The sequence below is a fragment of the Peromyscus maniculatus genome, chromosome 8 (genome assembly GCF_049852395.1).
Source record: "Peromyscus maniculatus bairdii isolate BWxNUB_F1_BW_parent chromosome 8, HU_Pman_BW_mat_3.1, whole genome shotgun sequence".
NCBI classification, from domain to species: domain Eukaryota; kingdom Metazoa; phylum Chordata; class Mammalia; order Rodentia; family Cricetidae; genus Peromyscus; species Peromyscus maniculatus.
In genome coordinates, this window is record NC_134859.1 from 53,749,462 (window position 1) to 53,776,729 (window position 27,268).

The 27,268-nt window shown below is 49.5% G+C and overlaps 1 protein-coding gene across 2 annotated transcripts; it reads left to right on the top strand.

The window, feature by feature from the left end:
- Aloxe3 (arachidonate epidermal lipoxygenase 3) lies at window positions 1-25,739 on the top strand. 2 transcript variants are annotated; one of them, XM_015992342.3, is made up of 15 exons: window positions 1-992; window positions 1,755-1,959; window positions 3,463-3,544; window positions 5,042-5,161; window positions 5,473-5,598; window positions 8,303-8,406; window positions 8,909-9,081; window positions 9,782-9,925; window positions 10,008-10,211; window positions 10,303-10,389; window positions 10,885-11,054; window positions 11,556-11,677; window positions 18,315-18,415; window positions 18,982-19,152; window positions 24,922-25,739. In XM_015992342.3, the coding sequence occupies exons 1-15, from the start codon at window positions 846-848 to the stop codon at window positions 25,099-25,101; spliced, it is 2,136 nt and encodes a 711-aa protein (XP_015847828.1). In that variant the 5' UTR covers window positions 1-845; the 3' UTR covers window positions 25,102-25,739. The 2 variants fall into 2 exon arrangements, with proteins under 2 accessions (XP_015847828.1, XP_042138196.1); XM_042282262.2 differs by lacking the exons at window positions 1-992; window positions 3,463-3,544 and having other exon boundaries at window positions 1,771-1,959; window positions 24,922-25,321.
- The last annotated feature ends 1,529 nt before the right edge of the window (window positions 25,740-27,268 follow it).

The window sequence follows — 27,268 nt, forward strand, 5'->3', positions numbered from 1 at the left end:
CTAGCAGGCAGGCTGAGGGAGGGCTTGGAGCGTCAAGAATGTCACACGGGGGCCTCCAAATGCCGTCGGGCGGGCCTCCGTTCGCTTGGCAGGCCCTATTCCAAAGGAGCTATTGAGGTCGGGAATACCAAAAACTGGGGACCGAGAGGGAACTAGGCTGGAGGAGGAAATGGGTGTGTCGGTGGCGGGATGGAGAGAGCTAGACCACCTGCCGCGTCCTGAGATGAGTGTGCTCTGCACTTGATTGTTGCCGGGGTCACGTGTGATTTATGAATTGGTGCAGCTTTCCGATGCACGGTGTGATTCACATGGCTGATTCACATGTAGGAATTCTGGTGCTCTGGTGCCCATTTCTGGTTTGGAAATAGGAGGGAAAGGGTCTGGGTGGAAACAGGGGAGTGGGTGAACATGGGCCTCGGGACATTAGTCAAGCCTCTGATCGGGCAGAGGGTAGTGTCCCAGTCACACACGCGTCACCTCCTCCTTGTCTCCCTCTCGGCATTTGGTTCCTCCTCCCTTCTTCCCTCCCTCCCCAATGGACCCAGTCTCCTGATATCCATCTGGATGAGCCAGCCAGAGGGACCGGCTGTGTGTGTCAGAGGCAAGCAAACAAGTACTAAGGTGTAAGACTGGGCGGGGAGAGTGCTCCTGAGCTACCGGAGGAGCTCCGGAGAGAAGGAGAGCAGAAAGAGAGCGCGAGAGAGCGAGCCCAGGGACATCCCAGAGCTGGGCCCTTCCTCAGGCTCGCCCTTCCCCAGCCCCCCAGCCTTCTTCTGCCCAGGAGACGACACTGTTCTACCTGTAGCTCGCCTTCTCTGGTTTTGGGTTGTCGGGTCCCACCCACCATGGCAGTTTACCGCCTGTGTGTAACCACTGGTTCCTACCTGAAGGCTGGCACACTGGACAACATCTACGCTACTTTGGTGGGCACCTGTGGTGAGAGCCCTAAGCAGAGGCTGGATCGTGTGGGCAGGGATTTCGCCACCGGATCGGTGAGTACACTGGAGAGATGGGAGACCTCTACGGAGCAGACCTCGCCGGGAACCTGATGGAGGGCAGGATTATTCTTGTTGGATTCCCAGGCCGTGCTGGACTCAGGATGCTCAGTATAACCTGTCACCACTTCCTTTGTGGTCCCTGCCTTTTGAGTGATGATAAACCACGCCAACTGTTCTGAGACAGGGCTGTGGAGAAGAAGGAGCACTTGGAAGGGGCTCGGGGGACTTCCCCTGGCTTCTTGGCCCCTCCTCCTCCACTTATTATTATTATTATTATTATTATTATTATTATTATTATTATTATTTCCAGACAGGGTTTCTCTGGTTGTCCTGAAATTCACTCTGTAGACCAGGCTGGCCAGAACTGCCTCTGCCTCTTGAGTGCTGGGATGAAAGGGCGGACCATCACTGCTTGGCCTGGCTCCTCCCACTATTGACTTTAGGCTCTGACCATGCATTTTCTGTTCTCTGGAAGGGGTCAGCCTCCCTTTGTCAGCCCCTAGGATAGTTTGCTAGTGGCCCTACATAAAAGTGCCCTACTGGCCAAGGAGCCTAGGAACTCAAGCCAAACTCCGTGCAGGCACGCAGTAGGGCGCCTGCTTCAGCATGGATGAAGAAGACAGGCTCTTTTTCTCGTTCACACAAAGGAACCACACGGATCAGCCAGCGCTCAGGCTTACATGCCAGAATAAGTGCAAAGACGCCTCAGCACTTCCTCGCCTCTCACTGGCTTGCCTGCTGCCTCCACCCCTGCAGGTGCAGAAGTACAAGGTGCGCTGTGCAGCAGAGCTGGGTGAGATCTTGCTGTTGCGTCTGCACAAGGAACGCTTCGCTTTCTTCTGCAAGGACCCCTGGTACTGCAGTCGAGTCAGCGTCACCACCCCAGATGGCACCATTATTCACTTCCCCAGCTATCAATGGATCGAGGGCTATTGCACCGTGGAGCTGCGGCCAGGAACAGGTGGGCTAGGGACAAGGGCTACACAGTACTGAAGCCCGGCCTCTTTTGGGATTAGGAATCGAGTCCCACAGAACTCAGGGCGTGGGGAATAGGATTGGAGTTAGGAATGCTGGGGTCTCATGTAGATAGCTTTTGATAAAGAGCATTGCTAAAGCCCCAGCATGCAAGGGCCTTCTGAGTTTTCTCAGTAGTGTTTCTTCTTCTGGAGGTACACACAGACAGGCACACACAGACAGGCACACACAGACAGGCGCACACAGACAGGCGCACACAGACAGACAGGCACACACAGACAGGCGCACACAGACAGACAGGCACACACAGACAGGCGCACACAGACAGACAGGCACACACAGACAGGTATACACAGACAGGCGCACACAGACAGGCACACACAGACAGGCAGACAGGCACACATAGACAGACAGGCGCACACAGACAGACAGGCACACACAGACAGGCGCACACAGACAGACAGGCACACACAGACAGGCACACACAGACAGGCGCACACAGACAGGCACACACAGACAGGCACACACAGACAGGCACACACATAGACAGGCACACACAGACAGGCGCACACAGACAGGCACACACACAGACAGGCACACACAGACAGGCACACATAGACAGACAGGCGCACACAGACAGACAGGCACACACAGATAGGCACACATAGACAGAGACAGCAGATGCAGGCAGATAATCTCACACCAGGCAGCTGACATCCCATGGCATCCCTCTGCATTTCCCCAGAACATGTTCTTCTAGAGCTCAAAATGTATTTAACTTACAACCTGATTTCAACAGGTGGGAAAGCCATGGGCATTTAGAGACTTTAGCCACCAAGACCCTGTGCCCTACTTCCTTCTAGCTTTTCGGGTGGGGATGAAGTGTCTGGGAAGTGAGTTAGGCTCTCTTGTTGAATTTTGAATTTCAAGGATACTGGTGTGAGGCCTTTCTGCTTCCAGAAGTGTCTGTTCCACAGAGACAACACTAGGGTTGCTTGTGTGTATCTCTGTGTGTGTGTGTGTGTGTGTGTGCTGTGATATGTCCCAGAGATGAGAGAAGGGTATTCTGCGTTAAAGTGAACATCATTTCACAGCCTACAGTGCACTTTCCATGGACTTTATTATCAGTCCCCACTCACCACCAGAGAACATGAGGGCTTTATTAAAATGTATTTATTCAGCAGTCATCCAGTGTAGGCTATGAACGTGATGCCAGGCGCCACGCCAGACACTGGAAGGGCAAACAATGAGTGGGACATGACTTCTGTCCTCAAGGAGAGTATTATCTAGAAAGGAGGCAATTGTGAACAGTGAGGGATGTGGTAAGACTTCAAATCCACGATGAACAAACAAAGAGTGGGCGGACATTCCCGAAGAGATGCACACGGAGTCAGCGCAGACTGCTCTCAAGAGGGTTCAGACATCACTTGCAGTAGGGAGCACTGTTTGAAAAGAGATGTATATGCAGAGTGGTTTTCATTTCCTACAGCAAGAACCATCTGTCAGGACTCTCTCCCCCTCCTTCTGGACCACAGGAAACGGGAACTCCAGGCCCGCCAGGAATGCTATCGGTGAGGGCGGCCTAATTTGACTTTTTGCCCCATCTTTATTCACACTTCAGCCTTACTCAGATTGTTCCTAACTCTGACTTCGGTTAAAAATGTGGGAACTCAGCCGGGCGGTGGCGGCGCACGCCTTTAATCCCAGCACTCGGGAGGCAGAGCCAGGCGGATCTCTGTGAGTTCGAGGCCAGCCTGGGCTACCAAGTGAGTTCCAGGAAAGGAGCAAAGCTACACAAGAGAAACCCTGTCTTGAAAAACCAAAAAAAAAAAAAATGTGGGAACTCAATCCCACTCTAACAGTGACTCCGAGTCTGGACCCAGAATGCCAATACCAACAGTTATCTTGGGCTGGGAATGTAGCTCTAGCTCAGGAGTAGAGAGCTTACCTGCATTCTCTAGGCCCCAAATTTGATCCCTCACACACTCACATAAAATCCCAAATCTGCCAGGCAGTAATCCCAGCGCTTGGGAGGCAGAGGCAGGTGGATCTCTGTGAGTTCAAGGCCAGCCTGATCCAGGATAGAAAAGGCACAGAGAGATCCTGTCTTGAAAAACAAAAAACAAACAAACAATCCCCCTTTAAACAACAACAACAACAACAAAACAAACCCCAAATCCAACACCATTAACCATTCTCATCCTCTGACTTCCCCTGATGTTAGCCAGATCCCCATATTGGAAACAGTATTAATAATAATCTACCATTCTTGCCAGGCAGTGGTGGTGCACACTTTTTTTTTTTTTTTTTTTTTGGTTTTTCGAGACAGGGTTTCTCTGCGTAGCTTTGCGCCTTTCCTGGAGCTCACTTGGTAGCCCAGGCTGGCCTCGAACTCACGGAGATCCGCCTGGCTCTGCCTCCCGAGTGCTGGGATTAAAGGCGTGCGCCACCACCGCCCGGCCGGTGGTGCACACTTTTAATCCCAGAGAACTCTCTGAGTTCGAGACTAGGCTGGTCTACAGAGTGAGTTCCAGGACAGCCAGGGCTACATAGTGAAACCCTGTCTCAAAAAACAAAACAAAACAGACAAAAGTTTACCAATCTTAGTGCACTCTCAAACTCACCATACGTTTTATTTACTTATTTTCTTGAGATTGGGGTTGGGAATGTGTTACCAATGTAGCCCAGGCTGGCCCATCACAACCTTCAAATTACTGGGATTTTGGGTGTGTGTTACCACACTCAGTTTATCTTAATCATAATATGAGCCCATCTCTAAATCAGTGTGGGAATTTATGTCACCCTCAAGTGCTATTCCAGGGCTTAGGTCAGTGGTTCAGCAGTACGGTCTGTGCTTAGCAGGCACAAGACGCCGAGTGTCACTCCCTATCTGAAGTTCAGAGCCATCACAGAGAAAATCCAGCTCTTTGTCACAGAGAATTTTCTCTGTCACAAAGATATCCAGAAAGCAGAAAGCAGCAGTGGTCACCTGAAGTCATATTTTTAGAAGCTAAGGATCCTGTTTATCCCAAGATTACCCTACCCGTTCTGCCTTCTCCCCCGGGCAGCTGGAAGATCTACGCCCCCGGTTTCCCGCGAATGGTGGATGCCAGCAGCTTTGAGGAGATGGAGTCAGATAAGAAATTTGCCTTGACCAAGACAGTCCCTTGTGCAGACCAGGATGACAAGTGAGAACCAACGTTTGGAAAGGAGGTGAGGGGAGGGATGTAGACAGTTGAGATGGAGTCTGGCAGCGTGGAGGGAGAGTCCATGAGGAGTACAGTTTTGTCCACCTCTGAGGAGAGCACCAGCGATGGTCCTGAAGTGTTCGGTGGAGAGGGTAAGACATTGCTTCTGCTCTGGAGCAGAAAGGGCAGGCTGAGATAATAGTGAGCGGAGAACTAGAAAATTTGGGGGACAAGACTAAGAAAAGGGACTAAGGGGGCCAGGCTACAGGTCCACTGACCGGTTCCTGTCCTCCGCGCCTGCCTCTCCTCAGCTCTGGGAGCAGGTACGTGCCTGGCTTACCCATGAAGGTTGACCTTCCATCTCTGCTGCACATGGAGCCCAACATTCGCTACTCAGCCACCAAGACAGCCTCGCTGATCCTCACCGCCATTCCTGTGTGAGCCACCGCTTCCCCTGCCCTTCTGAACCCCGTTCCTGCTTTCTGCTCATCCCACGGCCACCTCACAGTTCCCAACCCTTCTCTCTGCCTCCCCCCCCCCCCCCCCCCCGTTTCCCCTCCCACAGATCTCCACACCTTCTTTTCCTTTCTCCTAGGTTCCCTTTGCCTTGTCCTTCAGCCTCCTTCTCTCAGGGCACTACCCTGGGCAGAGCATGGCCGCAGGGACCGTAGGAAGTAGTCTATAGAGAGGCTCTGTCCTTAGATCTTGAGAAGGTGAAGCCAGATCATCTCAGGTTCAACTCCAAAGCCCATACTTTCTGGATGTGTAATTTTAATTGTTGTTGTTGATTTTTTTTTTTTTTTGAGACAGGGTCTCTCCACATAGCCCTGGCTGCCCTGGAACTCACTATGTAGACCAGGCTGGCCTTGAACTCACAGAGGAGTGCTGGGATTAAAGGCCTGCACCATCATGTCCTGCCTAATGTAACCTTAATTTTTTACATAGTCTCTGGACAATAGTGTGAAGGGTAAAATGACCCACTCACTCTGACATCATAAGTCTAAGATTTATTTTATTATTATTTTTAAATTTATGTGTGTGTCTATGTGAGTGTGTGCCATACGTGTGCAGGTGCCCACAGAGGCCAGAAGATGGCAACAGATCAGTTATAGGTGGTTGTGAGCTGCTCTATGTACGTACTGGTGTTGAACCCAGGCTCTTTGAGAGAAGTTAGTGTCTGAAATCACTGAGCCATCTCTCCAACCCCCACCGTAAGTTTCAAGGAAAGACAAGTAAGATAATGCCGAGCACAAAAATCTCTCGATTGATTGTCCCTTCAAGGAGATGCCTTTGGTAGAGAGAATCCATGGGATCACTAAGGAGGCATGTTATATAGTTATATAGTGTATAGTTAATGTGATGTCAGGACAAGCATCGTCAGTTTAGGTCTACAGCTAGGATTTTTTTTTTTTTGGTTTTTTTGAGACAGGGTTTCTCTGTGTAGCTTTGCGCCTTTCCTGGAACTCACTTGGTAGACCAGGCTGGCCTTGAACTCACAGAGATCCGCCTGGCTCTGCCTCCTGAGTGCTGGGATTAAAGGCGTGCGCCACCGCCGCCCGGCGACAGCTAGGATTTTAAGTGTGGTATGACTAGAGGGAGGAGTCCAATAGGTCTCCTGGGTACGTGAAGAAGGCGGGCCAGCTGGGTTTAGGATGCGGCTCTTCTTCGTTAGGTTAGAAGGGCAGGATTGACACAAGCCTGGGAGGGAGGAAATGAGAGAAAAGCAAGTGACGGCTGAGTCCAGGGTGGGGACGGTGAGCCAAGGGTTCTATGAGAAAACTCATCTGGAGTGGCATGTGGGGGCCCACAGGAAGACAAGACGAGAACTGGGTCTTCACTACCTGCACGTGTGTGTCTAGAATGAGTCTTTCAAAGAAAAGACAGCTGAAAGAGGGTGTAGATGGCCACAGAGGATGGTCTGTGGTGACTGGTGTGTGCAGCAGCCGCAGGTGGCTCAGACTTCAGGACAAGGATATATTCTCAAACTCAGGCAGAACCATGGGGCATCTGGGAAGGTAGAGAAGCCCCGATTTGAGTCTGAGAAGGATGTTAAGGTCTAAGCAGGAATGGGGTCACCAGTTGGGGGGTTCTGAGTAAGGTCAGAGGGAAGAGGGGGCTGTTCTTAGGCAGGAATTTAGGGGGAGTCAAATGAAGAATGACTTCTAGGTATACTGGGAAGGACATTTGCGGCAGGCCCGTGGAAAGGAAAAGTATGTTTTTGCTTATTTGCCTCCTCAGCTTCTGCCTTCATGACTGTGTTCTCGAAGTTTTTCTCTGTAGCTCGGGCAGGCCTTGATCATGTGACCTTCCTGCCTTAGCCAGCCAAGGAGCTGGGACTAAATAGCTGTTTTAGCGACCCCTCGCTACAGACCTCCTTGTTTTGAGCTCCATTCCCTTTCTTTTAGTTCAGCCCATTGGGTGAGTGCTTACGAGGCGATGGGCAGGATACACGGAGCCGAGTTCCACTGGGAATGCTCCCAGGCATGGGGTTCAGGGGAGGTCAGGCAAAGCTTCACACACAGATTGGAGTCTGAGTCGCACCTAGAAGACCAGATTGACCTATAGCAATAGGAGATGGCTTTCCAGCAGAGACCCAGCTTGAGAGGTAGGGGAGTCAATCTTATTTCAAGATGTTTTTCTCCCTCTGATGCTCATGGGTGGAAAATAAAAACCAGACGGTAGAGACATCTACAAGGCGAAGAAGCACATCCCGCAGCTTGTCAACCCCACTCTCACCAGCCCAGGAGCGAACGAAGCGCGTCACTGATTATGTTTGGAAAACAGGCTTGGCTTGGTCTTGCCTGGTGCACGGATGGGGCGGGAGAAGGCATTGCTAGGGTTATAGGAAGCTGCTGGAGGGAGCATCATGGCCTACCCAGGCGTGGCGGTGGGGCTTATAGTCAGAAAGGCGTTTTGGAAGTTTGAAGAAAGCAGGACAAAGCACCAGTGAGGGCGGTACCACTTCTGCCCGCACATGCGCACATGCGCTCCTTCCTCTCAGGCATGGCTGTGTTTGCAGCAGGACCCTGAAGTCTTGCTAGACTTTTCTCCCACGCGGGCTGCTAGGCACTTATGATTGGGAATGGCCCTGCTGATTCTCCTACTGGTCCCCACACCCAGCTCTCACCTTCTGTCCCTCAGATCCTTGGGAATGAATATTCGTGGTCTGCTACACCGCAAGGGCTCCTGGAAGAAGCTGGATGACATCCGGAACATCTTCTGGTGTCACAAGACCTTCACTTCAGGTGTGCGGAGCCAGGCGGGGGCTGCCTGTCTTTTACTGTGTCTCATGTCCATGCCAGCTGCTGGATTCCAATGGAATGGGATCCTGGCTTCACCAGGAGCGTCTTTCTAGATTTCCCCCGGGAGCCCAGAAACCTCCTCAGACAAGAATAGGAGAGAGGATATAGAGAAACCCAGAAGAGACTCACGGTCATTTAGGAAGTCCTGGTTTGGGTCAGGGCCACATGACTCCCTTCCTGACTCCCTTCCCTGCTCCCACCACCAGGTGTTCTGGGACTTGGGGTCAGAGAGAACTTGGTTCTAATCCCAGCCTTGCCACTCGAGCCGGCAAGCCGCACTGCCTTACTGGCTCTCAGTGTCCAGCATCCAACTGAAAGTGTAGTTACATCCAACTGAAAGTGTAGTTACAACCGAAGCCATGATGAGGAGCAGAGGACTGGGCAGGACCCCAGTTTGGAACGTCGTTTCCAGACCTACCGGTTCCCTCTCTTGCCATCCCCTCAGAGTACGTCACAGAGCACTGGTGTGAGGACAGCTTCTTCGGGTACCAGTACCTGAATGGTGTCAACCCTGTCATGCTCCATTGCCTCTCCAGCTTGCCAAGCAAGCTGCCTGTCACCAATGACATGGTGGCACCTTTGCTGGGACCAGGCACCTGCCTACAAACAGAGCTAGAGGTGGGTGAGGGTCTCGGCAGAGGGGCCTCACAGGAGGGAGGCAGGTGGGTGGCCGTTATGCACCAGGGATGTATGTGGAGGGTAGAGGCGGAATGGTCCAGGCCTGTGGGCCCCACCCACAGGGCACTCCTGTCTACCTTTCAAGAGCAGATCCGGAGGAGGGCCAGGTGGGACTTGGGATGGTCTGAGGCCTGTTTTAGGGTCTCAGCGATCCGAAGAAGTGTTGAAGCCAAAGATGGTTGCTTTAGGGCAGGAACTCTGAGGATTGGAGTAGATGACATCCTAGTCTCTCTGTGACAGCCAAACCCTCAGACATTCTCCGAAGCTGGGGCAGTGGCTGACAAACTCATCGTGTATTGACTTTCCTGTTGTTGGATACACTGAGGTCAGATCTCAGGAGGGGATTCCTTCTGAGCTGAGGGAGTAGGATGGACGAGGTATTGGGGGAGGAGCAGAGGAAGTTGGCTTGTCCAAGCCCAGAGGCCAGGTGAGGGATTACACAACGTCAGACTCATCTAGACCTCATTCCGGACATTCTGGGAAGGGTGCGGTACCGAGTGCTGGCCCTTAGCGCAGGCAGCAAGAATTGCTGAATCTCGCGACCTGGGGACCTCAGCTCCTCCGTGTTGCAGAAAACAGAGAGAAAAAAGGGACACGGGGCGGGGCGGGGGCTAGTTAAGTCTCTGTGTGCCTTCTGTAGAGGGGGCACATTTTCCTAGCGGATTACTGGATCCTGGCGGAGGCCCCTGTCCATTGCGTAAACGGCCGCCCACAGTACGTAGCCGCTCCGCTTTGCCTGCTGTGGCTCAACCCACAGGGGGTGCTGCTGCCGCTGGCCATCCAGGTGAGCCTGGGGGCGAGACTTTAGGGGGTGGAGCCTCAGGCTAATAGGCTTGAGCCACACCCCTTACTACTGTCTTACGCAGCTCAGCCAGACACCGGGACCAGAGAGCCCCATCTTTCTGCCCACTGACTGCGAGATGGACTGGCTGCTGGCCAAGACGTGGGTGCGAAACTCTGAGTTCTTGGTGCACGAGAACAACACGCACTTTCTGTGCACGCATTTGCTGTGCGAGGCCTTCTCCATGGCCACACTGCGTCAGCTACCTCTCTGCCATCCAATCTACAAGGTCCGCGGGACGCAGGGGCAGGACGAAAGGGGGCGGGGCCGGCAGGCCTTCCCGGACCTTCGACTCACGAGTGACCTCGTTCCTCTCTCAGCTCCTGCTTCCCCACACTCGCTACACGCTGCAGGTGAACACCATCGCAAGGGCCACGTTTCTCAACCCGGAAGGCCTCGTGGACAAGGTGCAGCCTCCCCGCCACGACCATAAGGCCCCGCCCCTAAGTGTGCTTTGCCCCGCCCACAAGTCTTGCTCTTGCTCCCAAGACCCTTGTGTAATCTTTTCCTGCCGCTTCCCATAAGCTGCGTCTCTTTGCACATCTCCTGTTTGCCCCTCCCCTAAGCCTTGACCCAGCTAGCCAATCCCATCCGTGGGCTACACACCCTCAAAAGTAGGTTCAGTGGGCACGTCCTTAGCTCAGCTCTGCTCCTAGCTGATCCTGAGATCCTGCGTTGTCATTCCTGTAGTTATCAATCCCTCAAGGTCCCCTCCCACGCACACTGGAGGTCCTCAGTCCGCGAGGCCTGCATTAGGGCAGGTCCGTGTGAATGTTTGACTCGTGGTCCTTGACTGCTTGATAAATCACATACGCCGCTCCCTGAGTCCCAGCTGGTCTCCGGACACTGTAGGTGGGGGTGTGAGCCAGCTTGGAAACTCCAGCTGTGTGTTGTGTCCCTAGGTCACGTCCATCGGTCGGCGCGGCCTCATCTACCTCATGAGCACAGGGCTGGCCCACTTGACCTACACGGATTTTTGCCTTCCGGATAGCCTACGGGCTCGCGGCGTCCTGAACATCCCCAACTACCACTACCGGGACGATGGCCTGAAGATCTGGGCGGCTATTGAGAGGTGTGGGGACCCTCAGGTCCTTCCAGCCACCAAGGTCTCCGGGCCCAGGGGGCAGCGTGGGCTGCTGTGTTCATGCCAGTTGGAGCTCTTGAGTCTTTAGTTCTCAGATTCCACCCAGCATAAGACACTCTCAAGAGTGGGAACTGGTGGACAGGTTCCCTGTGAGACAGCCGCTGACTGAGGAAGGGAAGGGGCACCTTGTCCACAGGGGTCAGAGGATCAGGGCTTGTTGAGACAATCAGGTGCAGAACAAGGTAGACTCCTCTTCATTGCCTCCCTGGAGGAGACGCAAAACCTCCTTGGTTTAGGGGGAGGGGACTGAAGGGGAGCCTGGGCAGTGGTTCCAGCTAGATCTAGGGGTCCCACTGAACTCACCTGTCTTTGGGGACTCCTCCTAAGGCCATCTGCCTCCGCCCTCCCTGAATGTCAGTGGGCCTCAGTGTCTGGCCTCGGCCTAGACCCACACTCACTCCAGGGGCACCAGCATTGTTTTTCTTGCAGGTTTGTCTCCGAGATCGTGAGCTACTATTACCCCAGTGATGCCTCGGTGCTTCAGGATTCTGAGCTGCAGGCCTGGGTGGGTGAGATTTTTACTCAGGGATTCCTCGGCCGGGAGAATTCAGGTATTCCTCTTTGTCCTCATCCACACCACTCACAAGCTCCTCTTGCTGATCCAATTCTCATCCTCATCTATCTACCTGTCCTCCATAAACAGTTCTTATTACTGAATCCATACTAAATATTTTTACTTATTATGTATATAATGTATATAATGTTCTGTCTGCACACCAGAAGAGGGCACCATATCTTATTATAGATGGTTGTGAGCCACCATGTGGTTGCTGAGAATTGAACTCAGGACCTCTGGAAGAGCAGCCAGTGCTCTTAACCTCTGAGCAATCTCTCCAGCCTGAAATCCATACTATTAAATTATGTTTAACGTGTTGCTGAGGACTGAACCCAAGGCCTCACTCATATTAAGCCTCAGCACCTCCCTATCTTCTGGCATGGCTGCTCTCAGTTTCTGCTCCTTAAATGCAGTGCCAAGCAGATGTCCCACACCGCCCTTCCTTCCTTAGTATTCTCTCAGTCCCAGGGAAGATGAGACCTCTTGCTCCCCGGTGGTCCTAACGCTTGGCCATCCTGGCTCTGAGACTCCTTTCTACACACCCCAATGGTAGAGTTCCTGGTTCAGAAATCCAGCATTGCCTTTTCAAAAGGACTCTCTCTCTCTCTGTCTGTCTCTCTGTCTCTCTCTCATTGTTTTGAGATAGGATCTCGCTATATAGTCCTTACTGGCCTGGAACCAGGCTGGCCTCAAACTTATTAACTCGGTCTGCCTCAACCTCTTGGTTGGGACTAAAGGCCTGTGCTACCGTGACCAGCTGTTTTCATTTTTTAAATCTTTTAATTACATTTTTTGTTTGTTTTGTGTGTATAGGGCATACAACAGTACATGTGTAGATAACTTAGTCTGTTCTCTCTTTCTGCTGCATGGATGGGTCCCAGGGATTGAATTCAGGGCATCAGGTTAGGCACCAAGTGCCTTTACCCACGGAGCTTTCTGTCTGGGTTGTATTAAAGTGGCTGGAATGCCCACCCACCAATTTCCTTTACCTTGGCCTGAATCTTCTCAGTAGGCATGTGGCTTTCAGCTGACTGATTGCTCCTGGTCTATTTGGGGAGACCCAAGGAAGAGGGTAGTTTCAAGTCACCTCCAAATAGAGCAGCTACTGCAGTCCTATCCAGAAGGACTTGGTGCTTTTTTGTTGTTGTTGTTGTTGCTGTTGTTGGTTTTTTTTTTTTTGTTGTTTTGTTTTTTTTTGGTTTTTTTTTTGGAGACAGAGTTTCTCTGTGTAGTTTTGGTGCCTGTCCTGGATCTCGCTCTGTAGACTAGGCTGCCCTCGAACTCACAGAGATCTGCCTGGCTTTGCCTCTTGAGTGCTGGGATTAAAGGTGTGTGTCACCTCCAACCGGCACCTTTGTACTTTTTTTTTTATCTTTTAGACAATATTTTTCAAACACAGAGGACAGTAGAGTCCACCTTAGTGAACACTCCTTTACCTTCCTACCAGATTCTACAGTATTTTGCCACATTTGATTAATCTGTTGCTTTTATTTCTGGAGTTTGTTTGATTTGGACAGCATCTTGCTATGTAGCCCTAACTGGCCTGGAACTCCATAAGTAGACCAGGCTAGCCCAGGCCTCCAATTTGCAGAGATCTGCCTGCCTCTGTGCCCTACGGAATACTGGAATTAAAGGCATGTGCCATCACACCTGACCCACAGTTCCATTTTGGTAACTTTTTGTAGTTCTGGAGCTCAAACCCAGGGGTTGCCACATGGTAGACAAGTGTACCACTGAGCTATATACGCTTAGCCCTACACTTACCAAAATTTTCAGCACTCAGCAATGTCACCCTCACATTTAGTCCATAGCCACATTTCCCCATTTCGCTCTCTTCTCCTCCATTGACCCAATTGGGATAGGAGCCAGCCAAGGAACACATTTTATTTAAACTTTAAAGATTCTTTTAACTGAAAGCAGCATTTTGTGGAGTTTTTTGTTGCTTGTTTTCTTTTGTTGACAAGGTCTCACTATAGTCCATACTGGCTTGGAACTCTGTATGAAGACCAGGCTGGCCTCAGACTCTCAGAGATCTGCCTGCCCTTTCCTACCTCGTGTTAGGACTAAAGGCATGAACCACATGCCTGGTCCCCTGCTTTTCATAGTCACACAACACGGAGTTACAGAGAAGCCCAGGCTCACGCTGGACAAGGTGTCACCTTTGAATTTATCTTCCATATGTGACCCATCTTGTCCCTGTCTTGTGTGGTTCTGATAAATGGGAAGGAATGTATACAGGTTACACATTTTTGGCAAGAATATTTCTCAGGTGATGCTGTGTCCTGTGCTTTGCATCACATTGAGAGGCGCCTGATGTCAGCTTGTCTCGACATTAACAAGGCCAGGAGTGATTTCTAGGTTAAGGTGATGACAGCTAGATCTGTCTCGGATATTTTAAAGGGTGACCTTTCCCTGGGTTTTGCAAACTCACTGTTAACCAGAGTCCTGGCCGCTTCGTTTCCCCAGGCTTATTTTTTTCCTGTTTAAGACTCAAATTGAGATTTGACTACTGCTGGGTCAGTCCCCCTCTGTATTAAACTTGTATGTGAGTCTACACACTCCAGCGTTCTTCAGATCGACAACAGCTCTTCCAACCAGTACAAGCTTACTCTGGATTTTAATTTAAAGCTTACACATATTTGTTAAGCTGTCAGGGACTTGGGCTTACATATTCCAGGGCGTGGGGGCAGGGGAAGGGGTTTGTGGGGACTTCTTTATTCCCAACTTCCAAACTTAGATGATCGACTATGATGGAAAGTTCAGAGAATCCCGACCCACTCCAGGCCAGTGACTGGTCCTCGGTCCTGGTCCTCCCTGTGCTCAGTCTGACTCTAGACCTCTGAGTGCTCTTTGGCTCATACTCCCTTCTTCTGTCTTCCTGGACCAGCTGGATGGCTCATCTTTTATTGTCTGCATGGATCATCAGCACCCTAGTTCCAGATCAGGGATTCTGCATTGTGCCGGCTGCTTGTCCACCTGTCTCCCCTCCCCCAGCCTCTTGAGGCTCACTCATTAAAACTGAGGATCACCCCCACCCCCACCCCCACCCCCAGCAGTCCTCAGAAACATTGAAGAGACCCCTGTCCCCAGCTCTACCACAGCCTTAGCATCAGTCGGGTCCCCACCCAGTCCCCTCACCCCCCTCATCCCGTGCCTGGCCACTCCTGCGCCTTACCACCTCATCTACTCACTTTACTCAACCAATAATTACAGGGCTCTTAATATTTATTAAGTATCCTTCTAGATGCTGGGGTTTAGCAGTGACCAAAATAGACAAAATTTGTGTTCTTTTTTGTTTGTTTGTTTTTTTTTTTGTTTGTTTTTTTGTTTTGTTTTCAAGACAGGGTTTCTCTGTGTAGCCCTGCCTGTCTTGAAACTTGTTCTATAGACCAGGCTACCCACAAATTCACAGAAATCCTCCTGCCTCTGCCTCCTGAGTGTTGGGATTAAAGGTGTGCCCCCCACCCCCCGCCCCACCACTCAGCAAAACTTCTGTTCTTAATGGAGCTTACCATGCTTTGGGGGGGAGACAGAAATGGTCAACAAATACGTCAGATGGCTATGAATGTTGGGAAGAAAACCAGAACCTCGTTAGGGAGAAGATTTCATGTAGATAGCCAAAGACAGACTGAGGAGCTAGAGCTCAGAAACATTGAGTGGAGATCTCATGGGGTTGAGGACACTCATTGTGTGGATTTGGGATGAGAATACTCAGGCAGTGGCAGGGTAGGTGCAAAGGCCCTGGGGTCCGGCTATTCCAGTGTGTTTGAGAAATATCACAAAGGCTATGTAGCCGGAGTAGAGGAAGCAGAGGGAAGAAAGGAGCAGGTAAAGTGAGGCACAGGGGAACTCTTTAGAAGGTTCTAGTGAAAGGTGACATCACCTGGTGTGTGTGTGTGTGTGTGTGTATGTGTGTGTGTGTGTGTGTGTGTGTGTGTGTGTGTGTGTGAGATGGGGATCTAATTCAGGGCCTTGTATGTGCGATACATTCCTCCTCCACCTGATTTAGCCCCACAAAGGAAAAGGGTGGAAATATTGGGAGAGATGGAGAGAAGTCAGTGACAGGAAAACATGGCGGACAGGAAAGACGGGCCTCTGGAAGTCTTTGCTGATAGCTACAATGGCAGATAAGAGCATACAGATTTGATCTGAGCAACTGGGTAAAGAATACAGTTGGCCAGCCAGACACGGTGTCTTTAATCCTAGCACGTGGGAGGCAGAGGCAGGCAGGTAGATCTCCATGGGTTTGAGGCCACTCTGGTCTACAGAGTGAGTTCCAGGTTCCAAGACATCTAGGGTTACATACAGACCTTGTTTTTTTAAAAAATAAATAAATTAATTAATTAATAAAAAATAAAAAGCTGGGTGGTAGCCTGAGCCTTTAATTCCGGCACTCAGGAGGCAGAGGCAGGCAGATCTCTAGTTCAAGGCCAGCCTGGTCTGCAAAGCAAGTTCCAGGACAGTCTGAGTTGTTACATAGAGAAACCTGGTCTTGAAAAAACAAAAACAAACAAAAAAAAAGTGCAGTTGTCCCTTGGCATCTGAGAGGGATCAGTTACACACACACACACACACACACACACACACACACACACACACACACATACACACACACACACATACACACACACACACACATACACACACACACACACACACATACACACACACACACACACTCTGCTAGTACCAAAATCCATGCTCTTCCCCCTGGGATGTTTGTTTTCTCCTTAAGACCCACATTGGGGTTTAGCTATTACTGGTTCAACTCTCCTATCTCCCTTTATTTTATTTAATTTAATTTTTTTTGGTTTTTCGAGACAGGGTTTCTCTGTGTAGCTTTGCGCCTTTCCTGGAACTCGCTTTGGAGACCAGGCTGGCCTCGAACTCACAGAGATCTGCCTGCCTCTGCCTCCCGAGTGCTGGGATTAAAGGCATGCGCCACCACCGCCTGGCCCCTATCTCCCTTTATTAAGTTGTGATTTCATTCATCAGAGCAAGGGAATAAATAAAGCCATGGACTTGGATGAGGTCTGTGTGGCACAAAGAAAGCAAGATGGAGGACTGAGCTCAGCCTGACAATGTTCTCTTCTGCTAGTCACTTATTTACTGATCTATTTGTTTTGAGACATGGTCTCATATATTTTAGGTTGGCCTTAAGCTCAATAAGTAGCCAAGGATAACCTTGAACTGATCTTCCTACTTCCACTCTGGAATACTGGGATTACTGCCATGCTGTGCTGGGATCAAACATAAGAAGAAAAAGAAAGAAAGAGAGAGAGAGAGAGAGAGAGAGAGAGAGAGAGAGAGAGAGAGAGAGAGAAGAAAGGAAAGAAAAGAAAAGAAAAGAAAAGAAAAGAAAAGAAAAGAAAAGAAAAGAAAAGAAAAGAAAAGAAAAGAAAAGAAAAAAAGCTGGGCAGTGGTGGCGCACGCCTTTAATCCCAGCACTTGGGAGGCAGAGCCAGGCGGATCTCTGTGAGTTCAAGGCCAGCCTGGTCTACAGAGCAAGATCCAGGACAGGCACCAAAACTACATAGAGAAGCCTTGTCTTGAAAAACAACAACAAAAAGACACGCTACCAATTAAGCCACGCCCCCAGCCCTTCTGTGTTATCTTTTTAAATGATTTTTTATTGTTCTATTTATTTTTTGTTTTTATTACATTTATTTATTTTGTCTGTGCACGCGTGTGATGCATAAGTGTGAGTAAAGACGTGCACACCATGGCGTAAGTGTGAGGTCAAGAAGACGACTTGAAGGAGTTGGTTCTTTCCTTTCACCGTGTGTCCCCTGGGGTCAAACTCAGGTTTTCAGTCTTCTTGGTTAATGCCATCCTTCACCATTTGGCTGGCCTTTTTTTTTTGTTTGTTTTTGAGATGAGATTTCACTGCAGTGCCCAATCAGCTTTGAACTTCTAGGTTCAAGCAGCCCTGCCTCAACTTCCCCCAAATCTGGGACTGTAGATGCAGACCTCTGCACTTGGCCTCTGTCAACTTTCTTTATTTAAATCTCACCTATGCCTCAACCAGGGAGGTGGGGCGGGGCGATGGAGGGGGTGGGGGGTGCGGGTGGGGTGGAGAACACAGGGACTCCTCTTTCTGGGATGATGTGGTCCTCGCTCCTATTTCTGTCCTGTGCATCTTCCCTAGGATCCAGACTTTTCCTCTAATCTCCCTTTCAGCCCTCCTCACTGCACTTTCCAGTAACATACTCTGGCCAATCATCTCTTCTGCTAAGCCAGGCAGAGGATGCCTTCCTGGTGGTGTCTTGCGTGGATGTTGGTAACTTGAGTTGAACTAATTCTTCAAGTTGCTAGTATAGGCTAGAGATGGATGTAGAGATGGAAGCGCCTTCCAGTCAGAGAGAGGCAATTTGGTGCTAGGCTCTGTCAGGAGCCCGGTTTTTCATCATTTTCTAGTCTAGCAACCAGATCCTATCCTGACCCCCTTCAAAGACCAGAGCCCTTGGTGGTGGCCACCTCAGCACTAACTTTAGTCTCCCAATAGTTGTAGCCCATGTTTAGCCCTTAATCCTTCACTCTCCCGGAGTGTGAGCCCCTGTACTGAGAAACCCCAGGGAACCCAGCACCTCCCAATCCGCATCCACACCCTCTTCCTTCTTCTCCACACCCAGGCTTCCCAAGCCGGCTGTGCACTCCAGGAGAGCTCGTGAAGTATCTCACTGCAATCATCTTTAACTGCTCCGCCCAGCACGCTGCAGTCAATAGTGGGCAGGTAAGGCTGGGGAGAGCAGGGCCTAGGGGCACTGGGCCACCCAAGGTGTTAAGTTCCAAAGGTGTATTAGGCTTGGCAATGGACTTGAGGTCAGAGTTCTGGTTGAGCGAATGGGTGGGTCGGGGTTGGGGTGGGATTATGATTGCCATTAGGGTTGGAGTGGCGACTGGGTGGAGTGAAGGGCTAGCGTTGAGTGATGGCTGGCTGGGTGGAGCTGCATCCAGAGTGACAATGGGGACTCTGAGAAGCTTATATTGGGAATAGAACTTGACCTTGGCAAGAACTGGCTACACAGAGCATCAAGTTGCTCCAAGGCATGCCAGCCCAAGGCCTTTGTCCAGGATTACCTCCTCTCTGGGTTCTCCTCCCTCCAGGGTGACTCATTCTACCCAGTCTTGGAACACTGGGTGGAGAATGACAGGGGGTGAGCTGGGCTTATGGCCCACTTCTGGGACTTCCCATGGTCTTCTCACTTCTAAACGTTGAGATCTGGGATGGTGGAGGCAGGATCAGGAATGATAGGATGCTTATGCTCATCCAACTGGGGCCCTGGGGTCTCTCCACAGCATGACTTTGGGGCCTGGATGCCCAATGCCCCATCAACTATGAGGCAGCCCCCTCCTCAGACTAAGGGGAACACAACGATGAAGAGTTACCTAGACACCCTCCCAGAAGTGAACACCACCTGTAGCAGCCTTCTCCTCTTCTGGTTGATCAGTCAGGAGCCCAAGGACCAGGTGTGTGCATGGAGGTGTGGGGCAGAGGTTGGGCATTGTGGGGTCTAGGCCATGGAGTGCTCTGGAGGAGGAGGGTTTGAAGGCTGATTGCTGGGAATAATGTCCACTGCTCAGACGCCGTGGGAGTCCTTTTGTTTTCACAGGAAATGATACTTGATCTCCAAGGACACACATAGAAGCAAATGCCCTTTAGCAGCTAGATTATAACTTCTATGTGATTTACAAGTCATCCATCCATCCATCCATCCATCCATCCAATCACGCATTCATCCACCAACCACTCATTGATCCACCCAAGCATTAAACATGGGGTTCCTCCCACATGTCAGCATAGTGCTTGATGCTAGGTATATAAGGTTGAATGAGACCCCCCACCCCCACCCTCTTGACACCGTCATGTGACATACAGGTGAATGAAGAGGGACATCAGAGCATTGTTGGAAGTACTCCTATATTAATCCTCCATTCAAGATCTCTTCCTGAGCACTCATGGTGTGCCAGGCATTGGTGGGAAGCAACGCATATTGTTAAGTACTGGGATAGAGGCAAGGATAGAGCCTTGTGAAACCCAAGAAAGCTTCATGGAGTAGGTGACATACAAGCTGAAACCTGTGGGGCAAGTAGGAGTTTGGCAGACAGAGGAGGGCCAACGCTGGTTTCTAGGCAAAGGGAGGGACACCCAGGAGTGGAAGGGAGAGTCTCGTGTGTTCTTATGATCGCCGAGGGTCAGGGAAGTGACACAGCAGGGCAGGGTGAAGGGTAAGGTGGGACTTGACAGAGTACTTATTCAGAGGACAATGAGGCCACTCAAGGCTTTTAAAGGAGAAGTGACATGACTTAATTTGTTACAGCAAGGGTGTTCGACTGGCTGAGAGGGACAGGTTTGGAGAGAGGAGACGAGGCAGCTAAGGAGTTGAGGCTAAAGTGAGCAGCGATTGAATCATCGGTTACCATCACGGCCATTCACATACTGCCTTGCCCCATCACGCCACTCTGACTTCTTGATCTTGCCTCCAAGCCAGGGTCACGTGTCACCTGTGAACGCCCTCATTTCTCATGGTTGGCTTTGTTTGGCTAGAAATATGGCAGATTTTTTTAAAAATCTCTCTAGCAACTTTTTTCTTTCTTTAAATTTTTATTCTTTGTTTTGTTTTGCTTTTTTGTTTTTTGTTTTTCTTTTTGCAAGAAAGAGTCTCTTTTGTAGATCCTCCTGCCTCTGTGTCCCAAGTGCTGGGATTAAAGCTGTGTATCACAACTCCTGTGTCTTCTCTTTTTTTTGAGGATCAGGAGAGATACCTCAGTAGTTAGAACTTTTTCTGCTCCTCCAGAGGACTCAAGTTTGGTTTCCAGCACCCACATGGAAGCTAACAACTGTCTGTAACTCCAGTTCCAGGGGATCCAACATCCTTTCTGGCCTCTGTGGGCACTAAACATTTTTGTGTTATATACATACATGCATGTAGGCAAAAGCACTCATACATATAAAATAAGCACGATTAATCTTTAAAAAATGATTATTTTTGAGACAAGTTTCTCAGTGTTTCCCAGGCTGGCCTTGAAGTCCTAGGTTCAAGTCCTTCTGTTTCAGCCTCTAGAGAGATTAGGACCATAGGCATTGTACCACAATACAGTTCAGTGTGTGTGTGTGTGTCCATGTGTCCATCTCTTTGACCCTTTCCTAGAAAATTTTAACTTACCACCTTCTACTATGGGGACCACAGGAACTTATCCTTAGACCCTGCCCCTTGCTGTTCCTTTGATCTGTGTCTCAATCATTGAATCAGATATAAAGTATAGTATCTTAAAATACAAAAGGTGGTGCACGCCTTTAATCTCAGGACTCAGGAGGCAGAGGCAGGTAGATTTCTGAGTTTGAGGCCAGCCTGGTCTACAGAGTAAGCTCCAGGATAGCCAGGACTACACAGAGAAACCCTGTCTCAAAATCAATCAATCAATCAATCAATCAATCAATCAAACAAACAAACAATACAAAGCAAGTAAGCAGCTATATTTAAGATGCTTAGTATAGTGCTGGTGAACATCTGTAGGGGAGAAAATTGAGGTTCAGAAGTTAAGCAATTTGCTTAGCTCACAAAGCAAGTATGTGGTGGCTTTGAATTTAGTCTGTCTTGTTGCTGTGTCCTGCACTTTTCATGATTATACTATACTTTTAGAAATTAGGTATCATTGTGATAAATAAAACATAAAGCTGTATTTTTTTTTTTCGAGTCAGTTCTCCATTGTAGTCCTGGCTGTCCTGGCACTCGCTCTGTAGACCATGTTGGCCTTGAACTCACAGAGATCCTCCTGCCTCTGCCTCCTCAGTGCTGGGATTGAAGGACTGTATTACCATGCTGTACTTTTAAAATATATTTTATTATTTTAGTAATGTGTCTATGGGTGTAAATACATGCACATGTGAGTGCAGGTGCCCACAGAATCCAGAAGAAGGTGCCAGATCATCTGGACTGGAGTAACAGGTGATTGTAAGCTGCTGAACATGGGTGGTGGGAACCAAAGTCAGGTCCTCTGCAACGATAGTTTATGCTCTTAACCACTGAGCCCGTTTCTGTCTTTTTTTTTAAGCTAACAATAAATCAGGTGTGGTGATTCATACTTGTAATTCCAGAGGCTGATTCAGGAGGCTTGCTGCAAGTTTGAAGCCAGCCTGGGCTATACAGTGACTTCCAGGGCAACCTGAGCTACAGGCTGAACAAAGGCTAGTACTATAAAGAAATTATAAACAATTCTTAACCTTTTGGTTGGGAGCCTAGTTTTCAACAGCTGCACCCTCTCTTCTTTTAATCAAGAACACGAATACACACTGGGAATAGGAAAGGGAGATAATGCAGAGGAAGTTTTAAAATTGTAAGACTATACTGCTTACAGTTTCATGGACATAAAGTTGGAAACCTGGATGAAAGCTATGATTTTCTAAGACAACCTAAACAACTGGCTTTTTCTTTTCTTTTCTTTTCCCCTTCGGTTTTGCGAGACAGGGTTTCTCTGTAGTTTTGTGCCTTTCCTGGAACTCACTTTGTAGAACAGGCTGGCCTCAAACTCACAGAGATCCACCTGCCTCTGCCTCCCCAGTGCTGGGATTAAAGGCGTGCGCCACCACCGCCCGGCACAATTGACGTTTTAGAAGAGATGCAGACCGTACAGAAGGGCTGTGTGACAGCGCAGGATTGCAGAAGAGTCACCCACTCTAGTCTGGGATCAAAGGCAATCGAAACACAACCTCACCCAGTTCCTTTGTCTTCCAGACTTCTCAAAGCACAGGAAAAGGCGGATCGTCCTCAATCATGGGAGCCTGATTCTCCAGCTAGGAGAAGCTGTGACCTTAAGGGAGGTGGATCTCATTAGAGGGCTCCAGTCCCGGGTTCACACTTAACATCTTTGTGACCTCTCTAATTTGGCCACACTAAGCCTCAATTTCTTTATCTATAAAGCGAGGCTGATAAAAGACCGTCTTAAGGGTTATTGTATGGTTATGATGGCTCACATAAAGTGTCAGCTGTAATTAAGAAAATGAAATTATAAACTCCCCTACTTAGTTCCAACAATCTTAAAAATATATCAGCCAATAAAGGCAAGTGCTGTGCAGTAAACAACAATGTGCCATGGCAAGGTCTAGTTTATTCTAAGAATAAAAGGTTGGTTCACCTTATGAAACTTAGCGACATCATTTGTCCCATCGATACTGAAGCAGAGAGTATAATTAGCCCAACACTGGCTGAAAAATTGCTTGATCAGTGCAATCAACCATTACTGATAAAAGCTGTTTCGAATGAAGCTCCCACGAAGGAATTTTGTTTAAAGCATGCCTTTTTGTTTGTTTTGTTTTGTTTTTCTAGGCAAAGTTTCTCTGTGTAACATTCCTGGCTGTCCTGGTACTCGCTCTGTAGACCAGGCTGGCCTCAAACTCACAGAGATCCACCTGCCTAGCCCTAAAGCTTATCTATAGAAAACACTGTGTTCATGATGAAATAATAGATGTCTTTTTAAAATCAGGGACAAGAACTGGGCAGTGGTGGTGCAAGCCTTTAATCTCATCACTCAGGAGGCAGAGGCAAGTGGATCTCTGAGTTAAAGGCCAGCCTTGTCTACAGAGAGGGCTACACAGGAGAAATTCTGTCTCAGTGGGGAAAAAAGAAAAGACAGGAAAAAAATCAGGGACAAGAAAATAATGCCCACTATTTCTGCTTTTATTTAGCATTAGTCTGAAGGCCTTCACCAATGCAATCAAATGGGAACAAGGAATGTTAAGGTATCAGTAGCACTGGTGTTGTATAAAGGTTAGGAAACTGGACCCTTGCATTTGTTTGTTTTTGTTTGTTTTTTGAGACAGGGTTTCTCTGTGTAGTTTTGGTGCCTGTCCTGGATCTTGCTTTGTAGACCAGACTGGCCTTGAACTCAGAGATCCGCCTGGCTCTGCCTCCTGAGTGCTGGGATTAAAGGCGTGTGCCACCACCACCTGGCAGGACCCGTGCATTTTGACAGTGACCTGTGGTATGACAGTAATCTTGGAAGGACAATCCTATACACAGGATGGCAGACTGAATTTCTCTGTGAGATTCCTTGATTGTGGTGGTCACGTGGCAAAGTGTGGCAATGTTTTGGTGATAGTGATTAATATATTATATGATATGATATGATATGATATGATATTATATATTATATCATATATATATGGCAAAGGTTTCATGATGTCAGATGATTGTAAAGACCTCAGAACCGGATGCTGGTTGTCCTCAGGGGTTGGATTTAGTAAACCTATGTGGTGACAGATACATTCTTGGACCTGTTTTCTGGAATACGTTTGCTAACCTCTGTTGAATGGTGACTGTGATTGTGTTCTTTGAGTTTCAAGAGTGGAGGTGGGGAGGGGCTAGACTTAAAACTTTTCTCCCATCTTCCTTTTTGAGATCCAGGAGTCGACTTTCAGAATCAGGGTGACATGACGAGGACTGTCAGGAGGGGGAGCACTCCGACTACGTTGCTGGGGCCCAAGTCACAGTCTGTGCTCTGTACTTCGCAGGCTTCTGGGGTTCGGGCTGTCTTAGTTACTGTTCTATTGCTGTGACAAAACACCACGACCTAGGCAAGTTATAAAAGAAAACATTTAATGGAGGGCTCACCGTTCCAGAGGGTTCGGGTCCATGATCGTCATGGCGGGGAGCATGGCAGCAGCAGGCATGGTGCTGGAGCAGGAGCCGAGAGCTTATATCTGTTCCACAAGCTCAAGATGTTGTTTTCATTTGTTTGTTTTATTTGTTGTTTGTTTGAGACAGGGTCTCACTGTGTAGCTCTGGCAGTCCTGAACTCACTATGTAGACTGCTCTGGCTTCAAACTCACACAGATCTGTCTGCCTCTGCCCCAGTGCCGGGATTAAAGGCATGTGCTACCACACATGGCAAGGTGTTTTAAAACTAGGAATGGTGTGGGCTTTTGAAAACCCACCCCTGTGACATACCTCCTCCAAGAAGGGCACACCTCCAAATCCTTCCCAAACAGTTCCATCATCATTCAGATACATGAGCCGTGGGGGGCCATTCTCATTCGAAGTACCACAGGGGGGTGTTCTGAATCACGCTGCAGTGAAGTGGCGGGTTGGGGCTGTGGTTTGGAGGGCTCCTGTTCTCCATGGCGGTAAGCGATTTGTGTCTTTAGATAACACCTTGACTTTAGTCGTTGACATGTGAACCTTCATTACTATTTGTCTCATCTTGAATATCTTCCTAACGTCTCAACCTGTTTTCTCCTAGAGGCCTCTGGGCACTTACCCAGATGAACACTTCACAGAGGAGGCTCCACAGCAAAGTATTGCGGCCTTCCAGAACTGCCTGGCACAGATCTCCAGGGACATCAGGGAACGCAACCAGAGCCTGACACTACCCTATCCCTACTTGGACCCTCCCGTCATCGAGAACAGTGTCTCTATCTAAGCCCCTTCATACCATCCCCGACGAAAAGAAGTTCCAACTGAGGGGAAGGCCATCGTCTTCCTAGGGCCTTCCAGTCCCTTCCCTCCTCCCTCATCTTGAACCTTCTCTGCCTATGGGACCAAGATGGCCCTCATATTATACACACGGGCCCTGAGCTGTGAGGGGCCAGTACAGCAGTGTTCGGGTGAAAGCCGCTGATTAAAGTCAAATGCACAATATACCCCTTTCCTTCCCTTCTTACGTGGGAATCTTCCTTCCCCACGGGGACGCCCAGCGTGAGTTTCTGAGCCCGCCTTCCACGTTCCCCTCAAACCCACAGTCTTTCACTTGTGATAACTCTTTCATTCCCCCTTCTCCCAAGCCCAGGACCCCTAAATCCAGCTTCCTTTTCTGAAAACTGGAACGGAAGGGGTGGGTGCCTGGATCCGCCATGTACTCCCCTTTTCTCCTAATACTTCTCAGGGGAGCGGAAGAATCAGCCCCGCTCACCGGGCTATCTAGTTGAGTTTCTGAGAACAGGAACTCTAGCCTGGGTGTGTATGTCCTCTCTCCAGCTCTCCTCCTGTCCACCCGCATCCCACTGTTCACCTGCCTTTGAGCCCAGTGACTTCAATAAAAGCTAACATACTTGGCTCCCATTTCCTTCTGTTTTGATGATGATGATGATGATGATGATGATGATGATGATGATGCAAGGTGGAGGGAGTTGGGGGGCATGTAGAAGTGTTGGGGCGAAGAGCGAGAGCGAATCTGCAGGCCATCTTTTCTGGAGACCCAGGCACCTTCCTCGCTCATTCTACTGGCCAGCTAGGCTGTATTCCTACTTTACGTTCTAGAGTGAGTCATGAGGAAGGGAAGGAATAGCTGGGCACAGAGACTGACAGGAAGGAACCAGGCAGTCTGCAAAGCCCCAGAATCCACGTTCTGGGTGTGGTACTGTTAGTGGTGCTATTGAAATCCTGTTCTGCTCTTGGACGTGCGGAAAAGCCATCCCTGGCCCTCTTGTGCATGGGTGGAGTTCCACGTAGAACTTTGGGCTGAGTTACCTGAAGAAGTGGTGTTCTCATCTCCAGGCTTCATGGAGATGGCCCAGCATTATAATGGTTCTGCATTATAGAGGCAACGACATCCACCTGTGTGTCTGAGGCACTCGAACAGAGGCTCTGCTGACTGAGTTGGATATCGGTGGAGTTGTTGAAATTTGTGGGACTGCTTGTTATTGTGGCAAAATTTACCCTTCCCTGACTGAACTGGATGAATCTGGACAGTATGATTTTCCCCTTCACATAGTCCTTACAAATAAAGATCTATCAGGCAGTGATGGCACACACCTTTAATCCCAACACTTGGGAGGCAGAGGCAGGTGGATCTTTGTGGGTTCAAGGCCAGCCTGGTCTATAGAGTGAGTTCCAGGACAGCCAGGGCTACACAGAGAACCCCTGTGTTGAAAAACAAAATGAGTAAACAAACAAACAAACAAGATTCGTGAGCCTCGATCAGCTGTTCACATTCTCTCCCCAGCTGCTGCACATCTTCTGTTTCCTGTTTTGTCAGACTCAGACCCAGCCTACCTTACCATCTGCACCCCCCGCCCCCTCAACAGAGTCTCGCCATGTGGCCTCACACCACCAGTCATCATGCATCTGCTTCCCCAGTTCTGGTGTGTGGTCCTCTTTGCTCCCGGTGCCTTAGGGGGATCACAGGTATGCACCATCCATCACACCTGACTCTCTGCCACCTGAGTCAGAGTCTGTGCCTGACCAAACCCCGGTCATGGTTTCTCTCCAACTGGAGTTGCAACGTGACATCCATCTTTGAACAGTGACAGAAGGGACTGTTTCTCTATTCCTGTGGTGCTGGTGACAGTGGATTAACTCTAGAGTCAGAATAATGGGTGACCAATTCCATCTCCTCTACCAGTGCCTTCTGTGGCCAAGGGCTTGGTAGGCTGTACAGGATCTCTTGGCTCCACCCCAGACCATTACCAACTTCAGTCAGTGACGATCCCTCGGCCGCACTGAATTTTCAAATAAGGACTGTCTCACGGAGCCAGGAAAGTGCCCTACCTGCCTCCTTTCCCCATTCTCTTCTAGCCCCAGAATTGTCTTTCTATTCAAAGAAATCCCTTGTCCCACTGGAGTGTGTGTGTGTGTGTGTGTGTGTGTGT